General features: G+C 44.9%; 1 protein-coding gene and 1 non-coding gene across 2 annotated transcripts in view; both read left to right on the top strand.

The window, feature by feature from the left end:
• The window catches only part of WDR48 (WD repeat domain 48), a 56467-nt gene extending 33344 nt beyond the window's left edge, over positions 1 to 23123 (top strand). Inside the window, 9 exon segments of the mRNA XM_049766455.1 lie at positions 2138 to 2235; positions 8826 to 8933; positions 9217 to 9313; positions 11473 to 11568; positions 14848 to 14953; positions 15749 to 15836; positions 19045 to 19121; positions 22013 to 22205; positions 22810 to 23123. Coding sequence (XP_049622412.1) covers positions 2138 to 2235; positions 8826 to 8933; positions 9217 to 9313; positions 11473 to 11568; positions 14848 to 14953; positions 15749 to 15836; positions 19045 to 19121; positions 22013 to 22205; positions 22810 to 22905 — 959 coding nt within the window. The 3' untranslated portion in view covers positions 22906 to 23123.
• LOC125998405 (U6 spliceosomal RNA) lies at positions 294 to 398 on the top strand. The gene has a single exon (XR_007491979.1). It is a non-coding gene; the product is annotated as a U6 spliceosomal RNA (small nuclear RNA).
• Positions 23124 to 24195: the final 1072 nt, after the last annotated feature.

The following is a 24195-nucleotide window of genomic DNA, read 5'->3' as shown; positions in this document are numbered from 1 at the left end:
CTCCTGAAAGGATTCTTGGGACCATACTGGATACCAGGGACCAAACTGATCAGCTGCTTGCAAGACAAGCGACGAACCTGTACCATATCCCCAATATATTGGTTTATTTTTAATAGGGGGGAAAAAAGCCACTTAAGGGCTGGAGAGATAGCATGGAGCTAGGGCATTTGCCTTGCATGCAAAAGGATGGTGATTCAAATCCTAGCATCCTGCCAGGAGCAATTTCTGAGCATAGAGCCAGGAGTAACCTCTGAGCCCTACTAGGTGTGGACCCACCCCCAAAATGCCATTTAATACTTGTTTCAGCAGCATATATACTACAGTGGAAACAATAAGACAAAATTAGCATGGCTCTTATACAGTATGACACATATATTTGTGAAGCTATCCATGTTTTTAAAATAATAGCTATAGGGCTGGAGCAATAGCACAGCAGTAGGGCATTTGCCTTGTATGTTGCTGACCCAGGACGGACCCGGGTTCAATCCCCAGCATTCCCTATGGTCTCCCGAGCCTTCCTGGAGTGATTTCAGAGCACAAGCTAGGAGTAACTCCTGAGTGCCACCAGGTGTAGCCCAAAAACCAATAAAATAAGTAAATAAATAAATAAATAAAATAATAGCTCAGAAGGCTCTGCAAGTACCAACCAGCTTTGTAACCTCTCAAATAATGACTTTATGACACTATGATGAAGATGTTTAATGAGCTCACAAAAACAATGGTATAGACAGTTAATAAAATACAATAAAGTGGGACTAAAGTGGGTGATAGGGTAGAGTGCTTATTTTGCATGTAGCTAAACCAGGTTTAGTCCCCTGCACCATATAACCCTAAGAGTGATTCCTGAGCTCACAAACAATAGAGCCCTGTATCCCACTTCGTGTAGCCAAAAAAAAAAAAAAAAAAAGAAAAGAAAAAGGCAAACCAAAGAAAATCAAATGGGCCCAGAGATAGTACAGTAGACAGGGAACTGGTCTTGCAAGTGACTGACTGAAATTAATCCCCAGCACCCCAGATGATCTCCCAAAATACCACCAGAAGTAACCTCTGAGTTCAGAGCAAAGAGTGAGCCCTACTAGGTGTAACCCCAAAGCAAAACAACCACCAACACCGAAGCACCAAAAAGTATAAGAACGGAAATGAGACAGCTAATGAGAAGTGCTAGAACTTGGCCAGATAGAGTACATTGAATAAGGTGTGTTGCATGCAGCTGGACAAGGATCGGTCCTTCGCGTCCCATTTGGTCCCCTGAGTATTGCCAGGAGTAATTTGACTGCAGAGCCAGGAGAAACCCCTAAGAATCGCCGGATGTGGCCCCAAAATATAAAATAAATAAACAAAAAGTAGTGATAGCCCGAAAAGTATGGTAGGTTGAACTCTTTTTTAGAAAGTCTTATGGGAAAACCTTAATAGCCAAGTAAAAAGTGCCGTTGAGCTGAGGTTTCAGTTCAATGATAGACACTTGCCTGCTGCACACCTCAGGCCCTGTGTGAGTCGGATCTCCGGAATCATTATCAATAATAATAGTGCCTAGTGACTTTAAAGGGACCTTCTTCAGTTAGTTTATATTGCTCATCATCACAGCAACCAGTCAGGATAAGCTAACACCACTTTGTAGAATACCGGCTGTGAAGTCTTGCCAGGTTAGAGCTCAGCCCCAAACGTGCCTCTGTTCTCTAGCTGGGCACAGCTACTCTAATTGGAAGGTCAGAGTTCGAGGTGCGAATTGGGAATGACTCGTTCATCTATAACCCGTGCAGGTCTGTATTGCTATTAACTTTAGACTAGAGTATCTTTCAGGAGGCATAACATGAGAGGCGGGATTAGTTTCCCTTGATGATGGGACTTTTCCAGTGGATAACGTTGTTTACCTTCACAATTTCCCACTGAAAGACCATTTCCATTTTAAAGACCCTTTAAAATGTGCCGTCTTTCCATCTATACTTTGTTGGTCAAATCAGATCATTTTTCTTTGTTTGGCCTTAAGTTGCTACAGAATACCGATAGAATTATCTATCTTTAATAAGTTTCTCTTTCTAACAACAAACATAGTCTATACTACATAACAGTTACCTGCTATACTGTGAGTTCAAATGTAGAATTAATTTTTCTAATTATGTGGATTTTTCTTCTTCAGGGGGTGCTAGTATTATTCAGTGCCATATTCTTAATGATAAGAGACATATATTAACCAAAGATACCAACAACAATGTGGCATTTTGGGATGTTTTGAAGGTGAGTACCTTTATTATATTTAACTATGGGTTATTGGGTTATAAATTCCCTTTGTTTTTATTCCATTTTATTACATATCATAACAAGAAAAAAATTATAAATTAAGGGACCAAAGGTTGCTCAGTGGTTGGGATACTGGATTCAATTCCATTACCACCAAAAATAACAAAAGATTTTATTGTGATAATACTTGATTTGGGGGTGATACTTTCTTTGGAAGATCATAGCAACAAAAAAATATAAAGGGGGGCCGGAGAGATAGCATGGAGGTAAGGCGTTTACCTTTCATGCAGAAGGTCATCGGTTCGAATCCCGGCGTCCCATATGGTCCCCCGTGCCTGCCAGGAGCAATTTCTGAGCACGGAGCCAGGAAAAATCCCTGAGCACTGCCGGGTGTGACCCAAAAACCACAAAAAAAAAAAAAAAAAAAAAAAAAAATATCAATGAAGCATGGGGCTGGAGAGGTGGCGCAGCAGTAGGGCATTTGCCTTGCATGTGGCTGACCCAGGATAGACCGTGGTTCAATCCCCTGGCATCCCATATGGTCACCCAAGCCAGGAGCAATTTCTGACACATAGCCAGGAGAAACCCCTGAGCTTCACCGGGTGTGGCCCAAAAACAAAAAACAAACACACAGAAAAAAAAAATATCAATGAAGCAATTAATTACTTAGTATGTTACAAACTGTTTTATACTGTTGCTTTACTTTACATCATATTTAGGGCTGACCTCCTTCAACTGAATAAATAAGACCTGAATTTCTCTTCCTTGACAGCTGACATTTGGCACAAAATGATTCCTTGGGAGGAGTTGGGCAGGGACTCTGCTATGTCATGCATAGCAGTGCCCCTAGCTTCTACCCACTTGGTAACTCTTCTACTCATCATTCACTTTTTTGGGTTTTTTTTTGTTTGTTTGTTTGGTTTTGGTTTTTGGGTCACACCGGCGGCGCTCAGAGGTTACTCCTGGCTCTATGCTCAGAAATCCCTCCAGGCAGGCTCGGGGGACCATATGGGATGCCAGGATTCAAACCACTGTCTCTTTATGCAGGGAAAATGCCTTACCTTCATGCTATCTCTCCGGCCCCTCATCATCCACTTGAAAAGTGATAACAGTACTTCAGACGTTGCCAACATTTGGGAAGGGGGCTGGAGAGATAGCATGGAGGTAAGGCGTTTGCCTTTCATGCAGGAGGTCATCGGTTCGAATCCCAGCGTCCCATATGGTCCCCCGTGCCTGCCAGGAGCAATTTCTGAGCATGGAGCCAGGAGTAACTCCTGAGCACTGCCGGTGTGACCCAAAAACCAAAAAAAAAAAAAAAAAAAAAAAACATTTGGGGAGAAAAAGAAAGATTCAGCATCATACTGAGTTGAGACTCAGGGCATAATGTACACAGTATGTTTCTTTCTGTGACCTCAGTATGACTGCAGCCTGTTGCAGTGACTCCCTCTGGGCTGCTTGAGATATACTAAGCTGTTGAAACTCATGCTAAATAGCTCTGAAGAATTTATAGGCCAACGAAAAGACTATTCTGCTGTACAGTGGGTAGGGTGCATGCCTTGCACGCAACTGACCTGCTTCGATCCCCAGCCTCACATATGGTTGGTGCCCTGAGCATTGCTAGTTTTGTTCAGTCCCTGAGTGCAGAGCCAGGAGCAAACCATGAGTACTTGCCTGGTGTGGCCTCCCAAAAACATTTTAAAAATATAGTTGTTCTGTTTTTAGAGCCTTCTTAATGTGGCTGATATATAGATATTTTCTGGATTGAATGAGTATTGTGTACAGAGAATTTTATACTGAAGGTTATAGATTAGAAAAATCTGGACCAAATCATTCTTCTGGTAGGAGAGACAGGACTGGGACATCACGAAAGTCATATATTTAGAGGAAAAGAAATCATGGTAGCTTATGAATAAAAGTAATTATACAAATGAAGGAGTCAGATGGTGAGAAAATCATTTGTATAGGGTCTTAAAATGATTCTAGCAGATAAATGCAGGGCAATTTAAATAAAAAATGAATGACAGAAGCAGAGAAAAGGAAAGCTAACAGATTTATTCAGGGCAAAGTAAATAGTTTTGTTTAATTGGATGCCAGAGTAAGTACAAGAAAGGGATGGAGAATGAAAGAGAGAATTCTGGTCATTTCCCCGTCCTGAATCACAGCTCCCGTACTAATCACAACTTCCTTTTCTTGGTACAGCCCCAGGTAGTCTTAGAGTAGGGGATGCTTATGTTCAAAAGAGTAGTAATAAGTGTGACAGAAAGAAACTGGAAGATAGTTGCCTTAAACATTCTGACTTAGGGACTGGAGTGATAGCACAGTGATAGGGTATTTTTGCCTTGCATGCTGCTGACCCAGGACGGATTCAGGTTTGATCCCCAGCATCCCATCTGGTCCCCAAACCTGCCAGGAGTAACCCCTGAGGGCCGCTGGGTGTGGCCCCAAAACCAAAAAGTAACAAAAAACAGAATGACTCAAGGTTAAAAAGAAAAGACAAATGTTGGGCATATTCTTCAACACAAAATTGAGAAGATCAGGTATGTTTGTTAGGAACAAAACATTTGCTACAAGAAAAGAGATACTTTTAAATTTACATCTGGTTCAAATGAATGAGATCAACAGATTTCTCTTGGAAAATGGCTTATATAACAGGAGGAATTCTGACTTGACTAACTCTGGGCTCCTGGGGGGCAGCTTCGTGGGTAGTGACATTCTTTCAGAACTGGAGTCGTGAACTGAATCCCTGGCCTTTTCTGGGAACTCAGGCCTCACTTTAAACTCCCAGAAGGGCCCTATAGAACCTGGAAGGCCTTTGCCTTTCTTGGTGGCTTCTTTCACCTCATGCTGCCTAGCACCCGATGTACCTCAGCATAGACACCCAGGTCGAATCGAGCTCAGCTAGTGTGTCAGTGTTGACTGACTTCTTGTCCATGCACCCGATGATCGCACTTGGTCTGATCAGCTGAAGCAGTAGTGGAGCAAAGTGTCTGAAGAGCACGCCATTTATTTACATGTGACGCTGAGCTGGCAAGCACTGTCATCCCCGTGTTGTAGCCCTGGTAGCTTCCAATATCCAGTCAAGCACTACGCCTTCAAGCGAACTCAAAATTGTGTGTAATTAGGGCCAGAGCAGTCATAGTTTGGATTGGATCTTCACTTTGCACGTGGCCAAACTGGGTCTAAATCCAGCATCACATATGATCCCCTGAGCCCACCAGGAGTCGTCCTTGAGCATAGAACCAATTAAACAGAACTATATACTTTGCTCTGAATAAACATGTTACCTCCTTTTCTGTGCCTCTGCCATTCATATTTCCTTCCTAAAATTCCCTGCATCCATCTGCTAGAATCCTTTGAGACCGTATTCAAATGATTTTCCCACCACCTGTTTTCTTCATTTGATTAATCACTTAAGCCCATAAACTAACCAGAACTCGGAGCACTGCTGAGCGTGGCTGCCATTCCCCACTTAAAAAATTCAGCCGTTATAGACATTACAGATTAACAGAACTAGGAGAATGAGGAAGTGTAAAGGATTAGTGGGACAGAGCTGCATTCTGACCCTTGCATAATTTGGCAGGAACACACTGAACGGAATTCCCTAGGTCTGTAAGTTCCTAAAATACAAGTGGACCTTTATTTGATGCTAAGGGACTATTAAAGGATTCTTATCATAGCGGTTGACTGTTTTACTAAGAATTCACACCAAACATCAGATATTCATCTGGATTAGGATGGGAACAAGGGGAGTGAAAAAAAAAATCAGAGTAATGAGAAAGTCAGTCTTGTGGATAAAATGGAAGGCTACAGAGAGCGTAAAAGAATAGTGACAGTATTCCTTTGGCATTAGTTGCATTAAAAGATCTTTTGAGTCCTGGCTCAAGATCTTACAGTCCTGCTCAATTTCTTTTCTTTCCTTTCTTTTCTCTTTCTTGGTCTGGGGCCATACCTGGCTGTGCTCAGGGCTTATTCCTGGCTTTGTGTTCAGAAATCACTTCTGGTGAGCTCGTGTGATCAAATGGGATGCTGGGAACTGAACCCTCATCAGCAACATGCAAGGCAAGGGCGTTACCCACTGTACTATATCTCTGGCCCACATCTCTCTTTTTGTTTGTTTGTTTGTTTTTGGTTTTTGGGTCACACGCACCGGCGCTGAGGGGTTACTCCTGGCTCTGCTCTCAGAAGTCGCTTGTGGTAGGCTCGGGGGACCGTAAGGGATGCCGGGATTCAAACCGCTGTCTGTTCGAGAATCAGCTGCGTGCAAGGCAAAAGCCTTATCATTGTGCTATTTCTCCAGCCCCCACATCTCATTTTTTTGCTTTTGTCCAAAACATCATCAGTATCCACAAAAGGAACACACAGGACATACGGAACTTGCAAATCTTTGATATTATTCCTACTACAAATGTATTAACTGCCTCCAGCTTCAACTGAGGACAACTAGAAGTTTCTTCTGTTCCCAAAGTCTGTTCTTCACAAAAATCCTGACAACTCTTTACTCTCCTCATATCTTTGATCGTACCTCCTCTGTCACTATACTCAATCTTACCTCCACTCACAAAAAAATAGAAGCTGCGGGCTGGAGCGATGATGCAGCGGTAGTTCATTTGCCTTGCATATGGCTGACCTAGGGTGGACCGAGGTTTGATCCCCGATGTCCCATATGGTCCCCTGAGCCAGGAGCGGTTTCTAAGTGCAGAGCCAGGAATAATCCCTGAGTGTCACCAGGTATGGCCCAAAAATCAAAAAAAAAAAGAAAACAAAACAAAAGGCTACCTAAATTTACCCTTACCTTTGTACTACTAGTATTCTTTCTGGTACAAAGAAGGCTGTTCTGAGATAAATTAGTGACCGCAGAGTTTGCTAAGTGCCATTGAGAAGGGATATGGTTTACTGATAAATGACATTAGCCTCAAAGAAATGGGTGCAGGTGGGTCATGGGGCCTTAAGGCCACTCCTAGTAGCATTCTGCCAACTGGGCTGGATTATTCATCCGTAGGCCTGATGATGCAATGCTGCTCAGACAGCAGTGTTGAGGGCCACAAGGGTCAGACTAAGTATGCTCCTTGGTGTCTCTGAGGATTCAAATTGGGGCCTCGTGCATACAACACATGTCCTCTAGCCCTTTGAGCTGTGCCCTGGTCCAGAAATAACTTTTTATATGGAGATGGTAGATGTATGGCCTCTACATGCTTTTTGGGAGTTGTGGCTGAAGGAGATCTTAGAAACAGAATTGCCCTTTTAGAAGAAGACTTTATGAGGTAGGATTGTCAAGGAAAAAAAAACTTGTGTTAAAAGTGAGCGGTCTATAAGGAATTGATTTGGGATAGCTATACGTGCAAGTGTTCCATCATATCCGAGGACGTTCAGCACATGAGTTTGAGAGGTCTGCATGTTTAAGGAATAGTGAAAAATGAGGAAATGATTCTAGTGGTTAAGAAAGAGAAACTTGGGCCCAGAGAGATAGCACAGCGGTGTTTGCCTTGCAAGCAGCCGATCCAGGACCAAAGGTGGTTGGTTCGAATACCGGTGTCCCATATGGTCCCCCGTGCCTGCCAGGAGCTATTTCTAAGCAGACAGCCAGGAGGAACCCCTGAGCACCACTGGATGCGGCCCAAAAAAAACAAAAAACAAAAAAGAAAGAGAAACTTAAAATCATAACCCAGATTATAGCTGTTTTCAGATAGTAGTTTGAAAAAAAAATCTTTTTTTTTTTTTTTGCTTGTTTTTGGTTTTTGGCCACACTTGGCAGTGCTCAGGGCTTACTCCCGTTCTGTGTTTAGAAATCACTGCTGGTGGACTCTGGGGACCATATGGGATGCCAGGTTCAAACGCCAGGGATCAAACGCAAGTCAGCTGCATTCAAGGCAAATACCCTACCCACCACACTATCATTCCAGCCCCTGAGATTCTCTTAAAGTGATTAGTAGTACTCATGGAATATTGTGACCTTGCTTTCAGATAGTGTGGTGGCACAATGAATCAGTTTTGGAAAACTCAAGCTATCTTTCAGGAAGAGGATATTTTGAGATTCTTCTAATTAAAAACTTCCATAGCAAATAGCTATTTAAAGATAAATGCTGGGCCCGGAGAGATAGCACAGCGGCGTTTGCCTTGCAAACAGCCGATCCAGGACCAAAGGTGGTTGGTTCGAATCCCGGTGTCCCATAGGGTCCCCCGTGCCTGCCAGGAGCTATTTCTGAGCAGACAGCCAGGAGTAACCCCTGAGCACCACCGGGTGTGACCCAAAAACAAACAAACAAAAAAAAGATAAATGCTTTGAGATCAAAAATGTTTGACCAAAGGAACTGAAGGAATGACTTGGATTCAATCTTTGGCATCTTAAGTGGTCCCCCAGTACCACCAGGGGTGGTTTTCTGGAGTGCCTAGCCAGGAAGGAAGGACCTAGAGCACTGCTGGTTGTGGCCCAAAAAACCACACACAAAATTATTTGACCACATTCTTTCTGAAAAATAGTTGATTCCATCTTACTAGACAAATGTGAACATGTATAACATTTTAATAACGAAATCAAGTAATTCATCAGTGAATATGAACAATTATTAGACCCTTTTTCTTATGTACAGGCATGTAAAGTTGAAGATCTGGGCAAAGTGGATTTTGAAGATGAAATCAAGAAAAGATTTAAGATGGTGTATGTGCCAAACTGGTTCTCAGTAGACTTAAAAACAGGGGTAAGTTAGCAGTTACTTCTTTGTGTGGTTTGGGGTGATAGTTGAAGTCTTCTGGAGGTCTGAATGACAGCTCTGTGAAAGGAAAAGAATGTTTTTCACTTTGTTGTTTGTAAAACGCAGCTTGAATGCCTCTTGGGCAACCATTCATCAATTTGAATTGCATTAAATCATACAGAGCACATTGTGGCTTTGACTCCCTGCTACTTCAGCCAAAGAGGAGCTGAGAGATTTGCAGGGAATCTCTTTAAGTGGCAGATACATCGACACCGTTTCTCCTTGACAGATGCTGACTATCACTTTGGATGAGAGTGACTGCTTTGCTGCTTGGGTTTCTGCGAAAGACGCTGGCTTCAGCAGCCCTGATGGCTCAGATCCAAAATGTGAGTTCTGGTGCCCTTCCTTCCCTTTCCCTTTCCAGAAGTAGGTCTGTGCTGCTATTTTCCTGCACTCTTTTTTCTTTTTCTTCCCATTTGATATGTTTGTTTTATTTTGGTCTTTTGGGCCACACCCAGCAGGTGTTACTCCTGGCTCTGCACTCAGAAATCACTCCTGGCAGGCTTGGGGAACCATATGTGGGATGCCAGAGATCGAACCTGGGTCCATCCTGGGTCAGCCATGTGCAAGGCACACGCTATTGCTCTGACCCTTGCCTGCACTCTTTATAAGGACCATTATGTTTTATTGGTCATATCTTTAGTCTGTATTCTTCTAAGAATGTAGCAGGCAGAAAAAAAGTGATATTGGAGCCAAAGAAATAGAAGTAAAGTGGGTTCCATCTCCAGCACCCGATATGGTTCTCCTAGTACTGCCAGGAGTGATTCTGAATGCAGAGCCAGGAATAAACCCCTAAGCACTGCCAGATGTTGCTCCCATTCCCCCCACCCCCAAAGTCTGATACTACCGGAGCAATAGCACAGCAGTAGAACATTTGCCTTGCAAGCAGCCGACCCAGGGCGGACCCGGGTGCGATTCCTGGCATCCTATATAGTCCCCCAAGCTTGCCAAGGCTGATTTCTGAGCACAGAGCCAGGAATAACCCCTGAGCGCCGCCAGTGTGGCCCAAAAACCCAAAAGACAAAAATTCCAATACATATATAAATACAGTACTGGTCATTTTATATGGCAGTAACATTTAGTCGGTGATTCCTGGTCTTGTTCGTTTTTTGAAAGAAAGGGTGTCCACCAACAATTAAATGGCTATCTCTTTGTTCCCTGATAGCACTGCTCTAAACACTCTCAACATTCGGAGATGATGCCAGGGAGATGGCTGGAGTGCTGCTTCTCTTGGAGGAGCCCCCATACCAGTCCCCAGAACCACGTGCTCGCCCAGGGAATGTTCCCAAGCACCACAAGATGTGAATATGCCCCCCAGAAAGAATGGAATCAGTATTTTTAGATATGGGGCCGGAGAGATAGTATAGCAGTAGGGCGTTTGCCTTGCATGCTGAAGGACGGTGGTTCGAATCCTGGCATCCCATATGGGCCCCTGAGCCTGCCAGGGGCAGTTTCTGTTAATAGAGTGTATTCCTGGCACCACAGGTCTTTCCAGTATTACCAGGAGCTCCCCTCTCCCCCAGTGTTATCAAGTGTAGCCCCTCGTACCCATTTTAAAAGAAATAGCAAAAATAGATGGAGCTGGAGTGGTGGCACAGTGGTAGGACGTTTGCCTTCCACACGGCTGACCCAGGACTTATCTTGGTTTGATCCCCCAGCGTCCCATATGGTCCCCCAAGCCAGGAGCGATTTCTGAGCACACAGCCAGAAGTAACCCCTGAGCATCACTGGGTGTGACCCAAAAATAAAAAAAAATATAGCAAGAATCTATGAAATCTGTCTTTTAAACATTTTTGGTATTGTGTTAAGAAATTTTTTTTTTGGGGGGGGGGGTCACACCCGGCAGCACTCAGGGGTTACTCCTGGCTCTAACCTCAGAAATCGCTCCTGGCAGACTCGGGGGACCATATGGGATGCCAGGATTCGAACCACTGTCCTTCCGAATGCAAGGCAAATGCAGTACCTCCATGCTATCTCTCCAGTCCTGTGTTAAGAATTTAACATTAGAATACATATAATTTTTTTTTTGGCTTTTGCTTTTGGGTTTTGGGTCATACTCAGCAGCACTCGGGTTACTCCAGACTCTACACTCAGAAATCATTCCTGGGAGCCTCTGGGGACCACATGGGATGCGGGGGATCAAACGAATATCTCCCGGATCATCTGCCTCTCAGGCAAACACCCTACTGCTGTGCTCTCTCTTTTGTCTGAAACTTCGATTTTTTTTTCCCACTCTTGTAGGTTAAAATTCAAAATAGTTTGTATTAATGGGGTACAGTGATAGGGTGTTAGCCTCGCACGTGGCCAACCCGGGACAGACCCGGATTCATTCCCCAGCATCCCATATGTAGTCCTGAGCCTGTCAGAAGCAATTTCTGAGTGCAGAGCCTGGAGTGACCTCTGAGTGCTGCCAGGTGTGGCCCAAAAATCTAAATAAATAATTTTTTTTTTTAATTTGTATTCATTTCTTTCCATTCTCTTGCAGTGAACTTGGGAGGACTGTTGCTCCAGGCACTCTTAGAATATTGGCCTAGAACACATGTGAATCCCATGGATGAAGAAGAAAATGAAGTAAACCATGGTTTGTGCTTTTCTTCTGAATATGTAATTAAAAATCATCCAGGGAAAGAGAAGAATATTCAAAAGTTTAAAGATGCTCTGATTAGGGGCCCAGAGAGATAGCACAGCGGCATTTGCCTTGCAAGCAGCCAATCCAGGACCAAAGGTGGTTGGTTCGAATCCCGGTGTCCCATAGGGTCCCCCGTGCCTGCCAGGAGCTATTTCTGAGCAGACAGCCAGGAGTAACCCCTGAGCAATGCCGGGTGTGACCCAAAAACACAAAACGAAAAAACATAACAAGATGCTCTGTTATTTTTTAGTCTTCTTTTTAAGAAATACTTGCACCAAAAAAGAAAGAAAGAAAGACTTTCACCTTTGCTAAATTGTTTCATGCCAAATGTGTGTTTTGTGTTCTTCCTTCTACATTCCAAAGTAAAAACATCTCCCAGTATTTAGCAGAATATAGGAGAGCATTCATTATTCATTTGAGGTTGCTGAAGGGAGACATAGAGGATAAACCTTCCATGTTCGGATGACCTGAGTCCTTAAAAGAAGGCATCCTAGCAGGGCTTTCTAAAAATTACTCTTCAGGAGCCAGAGAGATAGCATGGAGGTAGAGCGTTTGTCTTGCATGCAGAAGGATGGTGGTTCGAATCCCAGCAACTCATAGGGTTCCCCGAGCCTGCCAGGAGTGGTTTCTGAGCGTGGCGCCAGGAGTAACCCCAGAGGACTGCCGGGTATGACCCCCAAAAGTAAAAATAAATAAAAAATAAAATAAAAATTCTTCTTCAGACTATCCATGGATCCATTGGTTTTTCAAAGTTGCATCAGAAAATTGTGTTTGGGCAGCAGAGATAGTACATAAGTTAAAGCACTTGCCTGGCACACAGCTGTACACCTTGTTAGAACTCCAGACACTACATACAGTCCCCTGAGCACTGCCAGGTGTGACCTGATAAAGAAGCAAATGAAAAAAGAAGCCAGGGCCGGGCGGTAGCGCTAAAGGTAAGGTGCCTGCCTTGCCTGCGCTAGCCTCGGACGGACCGCGGTTCGATCCCCCGGCGTCCCATATGGTCCCCCAAGCCAGGAGCGACTTCTGAGCGCATAGCCAGGAGTAACCCCTGAGCGTCACCGGGTGTGGCCCAAAAACCAAAAAAAAAAAAAAGAAAAAAGAAGCCATATTTTTCCTTGGACACTTATACTCCATAATACCCTAAAATGTTTCTACATGGTCTTTGAACTGCTTGACTTTGGCTGTGAAAAAGGGGAAAAAATTATAAAGAAGGAATGTCATGTAAAGACATTCACAAATTCTGAGAACTAGAGAAAGAATAGAGAAAAGAATTGTGGCAATTGCCTTGTGTTTAGTCAACCTGGATTTGATCCCAGCAGTTTACAAGTGACTGCCACAAGTCCCTGCCCTGACTGAGCACAGAGCCAGGAGGAAGTCCTCACCACTGCTGGGTGCCCTACCCCCCATACGCATACTAATGCATGTGTGCGTGTCTTTAGAGATGCCTGTGCCCTCTTCTCTCTCTCTCTCTCTCTCTCTCTCTCTCTCTCTCTCTCTCTCTCTCTCTCTCTCTCCATCTCTCCATCTCTCCATCTCTCCCTTTCTCCCTCCCTCCCTCTCTCCCTCTCCCTCCCTCTCTCCCTCCCTCTCTCCCTCCCTCTCTCTCCCTCTCTCCCTCCCTCTCTCTCCCTCTCTCTCTCCCTCTCTCTCTCCCTCTCTCTCTCTCCATCTCTCCCTTTCTCCCTCTCTTCCTCTCTTCCTCTTTTTCCCTTCCTCTCTCCCTCCCTCTCTCTCCCTCTCTCACTCTGTCACTCTCTCCCTCTCTCCCTCTCTCCCTCTCTCCCCTCTCCTCTCCTTCTCTCTCCCCACCCATCCAAAAATGTTGTTGTTGTTTAGAGTCCAAGTAGTGATTTCACTACCTGTACGAAAGGAAAAGGCATCTCTTTGGCAAAGCTGACTTACCTTCCTGAACTTCTGATGTCTCTGTGAGAGAGGAGAGGCTGATCCCGCCACTGTGGCTTTTCATGCTCCCCACTATTATTCAGTGACCAGGTACCAGAGGAACGCAGTGGGAAGACCTCTTCACAGAGGGTTGCAAAGCTGAGCTGCCATGTAGACTCTGCTTCTAATCAGCCGTGAAGCGAAAGACATGTCATTTCTTGTTTGTGGCTTTTTATTTTGTCTCACACAGGACGGATACCCCTCCGAGACCCAAGTAGATGACAATGATGAATTGAAAACTACTGTCCTTCAATTCAGGCTTTGGTTAGGAGAGAAAAGGAGGCAAAAGCAGCTCCATGGGGCCAGAGCGATAGCGCAGCAGTAAGGCGTTTGCCTTGCATGCGGCTGATCCAGGACAGACTTCGGTTCAATCCCTGGTGTCCCATATGGTCCCCCAAGCCAGGAGCAATTTCTGAGCGCATAACCAAAAGTAATTCCTGAGCGTCACTGGGTAGGACCCAAAAACCAAAAAAAAAAGCAAAAATTTATGAAATCTGGCCTTTAAACATTTTTATATTGTGTTAAAAAAAAATTGGGCGGGGGTCCACACCCGGCAGCACTCAGGGGTTACTCCTGGCTCTATGCTCAGAAATTGTTCCTGGCAGAATCGGGAACATATGGGATGCCGGGAATTAAACCTGGGTCCGTCCCGGATCAGCCACATGCATGGCAAATGCCCTATTGCTGTGCTATCTCTCCAGCCCTAAACTCCAATTTTTAGCATTTGGTTTTCTACTCAGAGGAAAGTAGGCTGCCATTTGTTTATTTTTTGGTTTTGTGAGAAATGTGAGGGGGCGATTTGGTTTGGGGGGGAGACGACACATTAGACAGTACTCAGGGTTGACTCCTGGCTCTGTACTCAAGTATTACTCCTGGTGGTGCTCAAGAGACCACATGGGATCCGGGGATAGAATCCAGGTCAGCCAGGTGCAAGGCAAAACACCCTTCCTTCTGTACTATGGCTCTGGTCCCTAGGCTGCCATTGATAGCAGGCTGTCCTAGATTTGCCCCTCGCCAAATTAAAGGATTCTGTTGTACTTTCCAAATCTCAGACATTAATGCTGTATCAAAATCTTCAAAACATGCAGTGGCAGACTGCAAGATGCCATATTCCTTATTCCTCAGGATTTAGTTCTGGTTTGTATGCCTTTATTTCCGATTTCGGCTGACCTGCAGGGTATTTTAGTAATCTCGCAGTGTCTGGAGCCTTTGAGATCAAAATATGTAGAATTTGTGTTTAGCACTAACCCTGGATCTAACTCTGGACCCTTCTGAATCTTGACCTAGTGAACGGGGAGCAGGAGAACCGAGTGCAGAAGGGAAATGGATACTTTCAGGTGCCCCCGCACACACCTGTGATCTTTAGTGAAGCTGGAGGCCGCACCCTGTTCAGGTATGGTCAGAAAGGGCTGGTCCCAGCCTTCGGAAATACTGACCCTGTGCTCCGTTCATCCTTGACTTCCATTCAGGAAGCCAGGGATTTAGGCCCCTTTTCTTCTTTATGATATAATTGAGGCCCTGAGGCTGGATCTTAGACCTTGTTCTAACGGCAAGCTGAGCCTCTGTTGTCATTGCGTGTTCCTGACCTGGCCTCCAGACACCGCTTGTGGTATTGGCAGAAGACTCACTTGGCTCACCTCCCCCTCCCCTGTGTCTTTCCAGAAGCTGGGAGCGGCCATCCTCCCCACAATCCCCTGACACTGAGTTATACTGGGCCTAGAATGGTGCGCTGGAAACTGCCGCCCCTGCCCCAAACCCCTCCTTGACTCCCAAGTTGCCAGCAGAACCTGGGAGGAGCCAGAGAGGAAAGAGCTCTGTTGAGTAGAACTGAGAGAAAGCTTATCGGGCCTCTTCAGACACAGAGGACAAGCACCAAACAGTATCTTGGCCTGTTCTTGGCCATGGCCGCCACACGTGCTGGCACTGATGGGACTTGCTGCAGCCTGGTCCTTTTCCTACTCTCTGCATTCCTCTCCCCCATTCCCAGACAGGCCGCCCTGGGGCCTCCTTGGCCTGGCACGGGGCCTGAGGCAGCAGCTGTTCTCCCTCTTTTGTCCTCGGTCACATTTATCTCCACTCTGGTCTAGTGGGGAGTGTCTGAACTGAATGGTCCGTCCTGCTACTGCTGTTGACCATGACCTGTCATCTGTGCTGCCATGTCACTTACTACCTGATGGGTTTTGTTCAGGCTGCTTTGCCGAGATTCTGGGGGCGAGACGGAGTCGATGCTTCTCAATGAGACGGTGCCACAATGGGTGATTGACATCACTGTGGATGTAAGTGTCCTGCATCCCCACTTCGCTCTTTTATATTTTCTAAGTCATTGAAACTTCTTTAGATCTAAACATTAATGAAATCTAGACTGCCAAAGGGAACCCTGTCGTTCCAAAGTTGCAGAAGTAATGATGATTTTTTTGTTTATATCTTTGTTGGTTTTTAATTATAAAAATAATATATGCTATCAACAGAAATGAGTGATAGGTAAAGTCAAACTTCCATTTCTTTCTCAGTTCTTCCCTTCCATTCACTGCCTGTCTTTATCCCTTAGGGGTCAGATTATTAATAGTTTGATACTGCATAACCTCCATTACTTCTTGGTATACACAAGCATATATTATTTGTATAAATATATATGCATACATGTGTACAGTTCATTTTATTTTGCATAAAATCTGCTGTAATGCTGTTCTGCAACTTGTTTGTGTCACTTAAAAATAAAACTTGGGCATCTTTTCATGTCTGCATTTGGGTATTCCTGCTTAATGACTCGCCTTAGCACCATGTACAAATGTGCCTTAATTTATTTACCAGTCCCCTATTAATGGATAATAATATATAGGTCGTTTCCAATGTTTTCTAATCAATGTTTCGGTGAACATCCTTGTACATCTATCTATCTTCGTGTACTTTTTAGGATAAATTCCTAGAAGTGGAATTGCTGGATCAAAGGGTACACACATTTTACATTTTGATAGATACTGCCAAATTGCCCTTCACAAAGACTGTGCCAGTTTACACTCTAACAACAAGGTATAGGCCCCACTTCCTCACATTCTCACCAACACTGGATGCTTCAGTCTTAGTTAAAATTTATGCTGACATCTTTTTTTTTTTTTTTTTTTGGTTTTTGGTTTTTGGGCCACACCTGGTGACGCTCAGAAGTTACTCCTGGCTATGCACTCAGAAGTTGCTCCTGGCTTGGGGGACCATATGGGACACCGGGGGATCGAACCAAGGTCCATCCTAGGCTAGCGCTGGCAAGGCAGACACCTTACCTCTAGCGCCACCACGCCGGCCTCGACATCTCATCGTTTTAATATGTTTTTAAGAAGAAAGGTTAAGGGGCTGGAGAGAAACATGGAGTAGGGCGTTTGCCTTGCATGCAGAAGGATGGTGACTCAAATCCCGGCATTCCATATGGTCTTCCAAGCCTGCCAGGAGCCACTTCTGAGCACATAGCCAGGAGTAACCCCTGAGCACTACTGGGTGACCCCCCCCCCAAAAAAAGAAGAAAGGTTAAGCATCTTTTTTTGTTTGTTTGTTTGTTTTTTCGGGCCACACCTGTTTGGTGCTCAGGGGTTATTCCTGGCTAAGCGCTCAGAAATTGCCCCTGGCTTGGGGGGACCATATGGGGCACCGGGGGATCGAACTGCGGTCCTGATCCTTGGCTAGCGCTTACAAGGCAGACACCTTACCTCTAGCGCCACCTCGCCGGCCCTGTTAAGCATCTTTTCATGTTGGCCATTTGTATTTCTTCTGTGAATTGCTTGTATTCTTGACTCACTTTTCCTGTTGGGTTATTTGCCTGTCTTACTGTTTTCTGTAGGTATTCTTCAGACTGAATGTCAGTTACCTATGACTATTACCTGTGCCTCTCAGTTTGTCTTATTCATGCGTCATCGGCCAGGCAAAACATCTTATTTGTATATAATCGTAGTTATCGTTCATGCTTCTGAGTTTCATGTCTTGCTTAAGTATTTCCAACTGCAAAGTTGGGAAAAAAACATTCCCTTGTATTCCTCTTTAATACACTATTGATAATTTTTCATGTCCACGTCTGAACTAGAATGTATTCTGATTGGTGTGAATTAGGATGCTAAATTTCTCCAAATGGATACCAATGTGCCGGCACAATTTATTAAACAATTCTTTTTGCTACTAATTTGAAATATAATCTTGATTGTACACTAAATCTTTGTATATATGGGTTTGTTTCTAGCCTCTGTTCTGTGTTATTGATGTGTTTGTTATATATTTCTAAAGCTCTATGAAAAGAGATTTAATCTCTGGAATCTTCAGGAAACTTGTTTTTCTGTCTCAGATCTACCTCAAAGGATTTAAAGCCAGCGTGACACTTACTGGTCTCCTATCTTACATCTGAGCTCTCCATACACTTCTCCTTCCTTAGAGTATCCAAGTTACCCACAAGGCATTGATGCCTTTGCTATTGCTTATCCCTGAAAAGAGACATCCGGACAGAATGTGACAGGGAGGCTCAGAGGGGGATTAATACCCAAAGAGGTGATGACAGGTTGACTTTGTCCTTTACCTAGTGTGTGGTTCACTTCATGGGAGATGCCAAGGCACTTGGCTGTCATTTTCAGATTACTGTAATGTGACACTCAGCCCCACTCAGGCAGGGGTCAGAGGAAGGGGGACGGCCTGCTTGGCCGGTCAGCCAGATGACTGTTGGCCCTGCATGCTCACCCCACACTGTTTCTGGCTTGTTCTCAAAGATAAATGTTGGGGTTTCTCCTAAAAAACTTACTCTCTGAGCCTTTAGGTTTCAGCCCCAATGTTTGTTTGTTTGTTTGTTTGTTTTGGTTTTTGGGCCACACCTGTCAGTGCTCAGGGGTTACTCCTGGCTGTCTGCTCAGAAATAGCTCCTGGCAGGCACGGGGGACCATAAGGGACACCGGGATTCGAACCAACCACCTTTGGTCCTGGATCGGCTGCTTGCAAGGCAAACGCCACTGTGCTATCTCTCCGGGCCCCCAGCCCCAATGTTTTAATACAAAATTAAGATTTCGATTTGTATGGCTTAAAGTTTTAAAACAGCCGGTGAGATAGCATGGAGGTAAGGCATTTGCCTTGCTATCAGAAGGTCGGTGGTTCGAATCCCGGCATCCCATATGGTCCCCCTAGCCTGCCAGGAGAGATTTCTGAGCATGGAGCCGGGAGGAACCCCTAAGTGCTGCCGGGTATAACCTCCCCAAAAAAAAGTTTTGAAACAAAACTTGTTTTAGTGTATCTAAAATGTCTTTACATCTTTTATTATGAGGCTAAATGTTATACTTTGAAGATACGTATATTGTATATTAGCTAAGATTAACTAGATCATTTTGAAAACTTCATAATTTCATAGAAAAGTTACCTCTGTTTGTAAAAATAACTTACTTGTGAAGCGTATTTTCTTGTTGATGTCATTTTAGTTTCTTAGTTAATAGAAACTATCATGCCTTTTCTTCATTTTTAATGTTTCAGAAAAATATGCCCAAATTCAACAAAATTCCTTTCTACCTCCAACCTCATGCATCTTCTGGAGCAAAGACCTTAAAAAAGTAAGTAAGAGACCAGAATGATAGTACAGCAGTTGGGCCATTTGCCTTGGCCACAGCCTATTGGGTTTGACACCCCCCCCCAGTACCCCATACACTGGGGATACCCCAAGCCTGTCAAGAATGCCTGACTGTAGAGTCAGGAGTAACTCCTGAGCACAGCCAACTATAAACCAAAAAGAACAATAATAAGTACATGTAGTGTCATGTAAAATCTTAATAGGGGAGCTGGAATGATAGCACAGTGATAGGGTGTTTGCCTTGCATGCAGCCAACCTGGGTTCGATTCCTGGCATCGCATATGGTCCCCCAAGCCTGCAAAAGGGATGATTTTCTGAGCGCAGAGCGCTGCTACGAGGTGTGGCCCAAAAACCAAAAGAAAGAAAGAAAAAATCTTGATCAGTTTAATTTCCAGAGAGAATTCCTGTTTCTTTTCTCTTGTTTTGTTTTTTGTTTTTTGACCACACCCAGTGACGCTCAGGGGTTACTCCTGGCTATGCACTCAGAAATCACTCCTGGCTTGGGGCACACGCAAGGCAGACGCCTTATGGCTCGCGCTACCACTCTGGCCCAAATTCCTTTTTCTTATGATTGTTTATATAGCAGAGAAATATGGAGTACATTTGAGACTCCTTTTATAATATTGAAAGGTTACACAGTTTAAATATACCAGCTACCTACTGTGATAGGCTAAAAATAACCTGTTTTTGTTCATTTTGGGGCCTCACCAGTGTTGCTGGAGAATTGAGTTTAGGGGTACCGGAGGGGCCATACAGTATGGGGAATAAAGCCTGGGGCTCCAACATTCAGAACATGTGCTCTAGGCCTCTGCACCGTTTTCCAGTCCAAGATCTAGTTTTTTATCTCTTGCCATAATTCCATATTCGGGACACTCAAAATGAATGGTTATTGGGTCTACTGCGCCTGTATTTGGAAGTCTCTCCCTTCAGTGCTCAGGAATCAAACCCTGGGACCTCCCACATGCAAAGCTTGTGCTCCAGCCCTTTGAGCGATTTCTATAATTGTTTTAATAAAGACTTAGTGGATGAAATAGTGGAATGAAATGGAGTCTTGGCTGGAACTTTGCAGAAAAACTTCTTGAAGTATTTGATCTGGACATGTAAGGATGGATAAAACTTGAAAAAAGGGGGCCGGAGAGATAGCATGGAGGTAAGGTGTTTGCCTTTCATGCAGGAGGTCATCAGTTCGAATCCCGGCGTCCCATATGGTCCCCCGTGCCTGCCAGGAGCAATTTCTGAGCGTGAAGCCAGGAATAACCCCTGAGCACTGCCGGGTGTGACCCACAAAAAAAAAAAAAAAACTTAAAAAAAGGCGGGGGGGGGGGGAGGGTATTCTAGCTCCAGGAAATAGTTTGGTCAGAGACATAGAAGTGGGAGCAAGCGTGAGATTTGGAGATGAGTGACAAAATCTATGTAGCTGGCTGTGCAAAGAGAGTGGAAAGATAATTAGGTTTCTTTGTTGTGTCAGGTGAGAAACATGCCAGAGCATCCCTTCCAGTGTTACACTTTCTCAGCTTGGCAGTTGGCTCCACACACACTCCTTTGGAAAGTGTAGTTAGGAATTAGACAGGACCACTCTACAGCCTAGGCATTCTCTTCATTGCTCAGACGATTTGAACATTGTTTTAACAGCCAAGTGTTAATGTTAGTTATATGCTTGGAAGTAAATATCCCACTTTCGGGAACTATTTCTGTGATCCAGCAGTCTTTTCTAAAGTGTAAGATGCTCGTGAAACTCTGCAAGGATATGAAAGAAATCAAATGGATAAGTACTGTGTCAAGGAATATGAGATTCTGTTGACTTAAATTTTTCTGCTGTGAGCTTTGAAAGAAAAATGCTTGAAAATTGCCTCTTTTGGAGGGGATGTTGGACCACACCCAACAGCCGGGCTCAGCACTCAGTACACCTGGCTCTGCACTCAGATTGCTTCTGGCAGGGGCCGGCGAGGTGGCGCTAGAGGTGTCTGCCTTGCAAGCGCTAGCCAAGGAAGGACCTCGGTTCGATCCCCCGGCATCCCATATGGTCTCCCCAAGCCAGGGGCAATTTCTGAGCATTTAGCCAGGAGTAACCCCTGAGCATCAAACGGGTGTGGCCTGAAAAAAAAAAAAGATAAAAAAAAGAAAAAGAAATTACTCCTGGCAGGCTCAGTGGACCATTTGGGATGCTGGGGATTGAACCCAGGTCCGTCCCCGGTCGGCTGCATACAAGCAAACACCCTACCACTATGCTGTCTCTCCACCCCTTTTTATTTTATTTTTAATATACCTGGCCTAATAAAAAAAGTTGGCTTAAATCTTTGAATTTTATATCTTTAGAAGATACTGTTAATGTGGAGGACGGAGAGATAGCATGGAGTTAAGGCGTTTGCCTTTCATGCAGAAAGTCGGTGGTTCGAATTCCAGCATCCCATATGGTCCCCTGAGCCTGCCAAGAGAGATTTCTGAGCATAGAGCCAGGAGTAACCCCTGAGTGCTGCCGGGTGTGACCCCCCCAAAAAAAAAGATACTATTAATGTAATAGAATCTAATTATGTAATTAGAGTAGAAAATCAGTTGGTAATTCTAAAAATTGATGAAGACAATGTATGAAAACATTGGTTTATGTTTCTGTGGTGATGTTTTCTTTATCAGATATTATCTACATATCTCTGTCTAGCTATCTATAGTTACATAGAGTATAGATGGGTGGAATATCCACAAGAACTGAGCTCTGTAGTGTTGTAAAGTGCTCCATCTGGTGGAGGGTATGGAGTTACGGTGACCTGTGCATGAAACATTGTGATGAACAGTATTCTGAATCATGGTGTTAAATGTTTTTTAAAGATAACATCCAGTGATTTCACCAATGTCCAAATTTGCTCTTGCATTCCACAGAGATAGACTCTCTGCCAGTGACATGCTCCAGGTCCGGAAAGTAATGGAGCATGTTTATGAGAAAATTATCAACTTGGATAATGAGTCTCAAACCACTAGCTCTTCTAATAACGAAAAGCCAGGAGAACAGGAAAAAGAGGAGGATATTGCCGTGTTAGCAGAGGAGAAAATTGAACTTTTGTGCCAGGACCAGGTGAGTGGCTCGGAGGAGTGCAGCCCCAGCTTGCTTGTTACCAGCGCCCAAAAGTTTAGAGGATTGTTGTCCCGGGCAGGCTTCTGCTGCTGCCTGGGAAGGAACACTGACTGGGTCTCCCTGTGCGTGGAGATCCTGCCAAAGGGCCCCTCAGTCCACCCTTGAGCTGCCATTTGTTGCCGGGGAGGTTTTCAGGGAGCCATTCTTGATGACAGGCAAACAGATGCTTCAAACAAGGAGAGAGGCATGAGCTCAAGCTGTGCAGACAAGCGCCTGCCTTGCCAGAAGAGTTGGCAGAGGTAGATGGCAAGCAGTAAGCCATTTCCAAGCAGGATGTGCTTGTCATCTCTCGAGGACGGTCAAGAGGGCAGCAGGTCAGATCACGGACAAACCAGCTCCCCAGCAAGTTTCTCTGAGCACAAAACTAAAGGTGTTAGGAGCGGCCTGTTCTTCGACCTTTGTATATCTGCAGGCCTGCACACCAGTCCCAGATCGGCAGTGGCCATCGTAGCAGAACAGTGTTTCCCACCTTTCTGCCTCCAAGGAACAGAGATGAAGAGCTTTTCAGGCTCCGATGTGTTATGCTACTTTTCTTATTCTCCAGGTTCTGGACCCAAACATGGACCTCCGAACAGTGAAACATTTCATATGGAAGAGTGGTGGGGACCTCACCCTACATTACCGACAGAAGTCCACGTGAAGGGTGCGAGAGCGCTCCTGGCTATTCACTGACTGACCTGCCTCGGTGGCCCCGAGAGTAGCCCTTGGAAGCCCACTGAGCCCCGCGGGAGCAAGATTCTAGTGGCCGGTTTGGTATGGACCGAGATTCTCCTTCCACCCAAGTGAATAATTGAGATGTAATATAGAAACCAGTCTCCATGTGTAGATTAAGCTGTCCCCGGAAGGCTACACACGCGAGCGAGCAGCGTCGTCCAGAGAGACGACAGGCCAGTGCAGACTTTGCTTCCTCTTCCCGTTCCAGGGGACCCTCTGTCTGTTAGCACTTGTTAGGCTCCTCATAGGGCCCTTCCTGTCACTGTGTCCCCCTGAAGCCCACATGCTCTAGCTTTTCTGAAGAGTACATTCCATTTGTGCGGGACCTACGAAGGCCTTTTTCAGGTTTGTCATTAAAAATATATATACCTATGTATTGTTTCCACCATTTAAGACAGTTATTTTTTAGGAACTTGCTGTTGCACAATTCAAGACCTAGCCCATCTCACAATGAATTTTTATTGTTGGGCTTGTTTCTAAGACTGCCCCTCGGATGTGTCTCGTCTCCAGGTGCTGCTCTCGAGTGCACCTGGCTCCTGCCTAGCAGTGCCCAGCTGTGCAGCGGGCATGAGGGGGCCCTTCTGTAAGTATTTCTAGGCAAAGGCGGCTGATTCCACAGGTTTTCATTCCGGAGAGCAGCAGCCTATCTCCATGGAAACTTGAGACCACGATGAAATTCTGACTTCACTTAAACATAGCATCACGCATACCGTGTCCAAAAAGGCGGATATCAAGTGAGCTGACTAGGGAGTCTTATCCTGGGCATATACATAATTGTTTCCAGAGTTTTATATTGCAGGATTTTTGTTTGTTGTTGTACCTGTATTCAGATTTCTTTCTTGTGTTCTTTCTAACAATCGATCTAAAGCTTTCATGGAATTATTTGGATCTTGTACAGAATATAACTTATTAGGGATAAACACTCAACTTTTGGCAGAAAAATATTTTGGGTTTCCCCAAGGTCATTTGTATTCAGAACAGCTCAGTGGTCCACGCTCCTTAGGACGATGCGGACAAGCCTCCTGTGTGAAGCCAGAAGCACAAGTGCCTTCAGAGGGCAGTTCCTTCCGGTCCCGTTGTCTCCCTCCCCAGCTGGCGTGGCCCGCCCCCAGCCCCACAGCAGCAGGGCTGGGACAGGAGGGGGCTCTCCCAGGATCTGACTGTTGGTTGCAGATAGGTCCCTTCCCTGCCACCAGCTGCCTTTGGAAAAGAACAG

The sequence above is a fragment of the Suncus etruscus genome, chromosome 20 (genome assembly GCF_024139225.1).
Source record: "Suncus etruscus isolate mSunEtr1 chromosome 20, mSunEtr1.pri.cur, whole genome shotgun sequence".
Taxonomy (NCBI): domain Eukaryota; kingdom Metazoa; phylum Chordata; class Mammalia; order Eulipotyphla; family Soricidae; genus Suncus; species Suncus etruscus.
The sequence above is the reverse complement of the archived record's forward strand: the minus strand, read 5'-3'. Positions and strand labels throughout refer to the sequence as shown.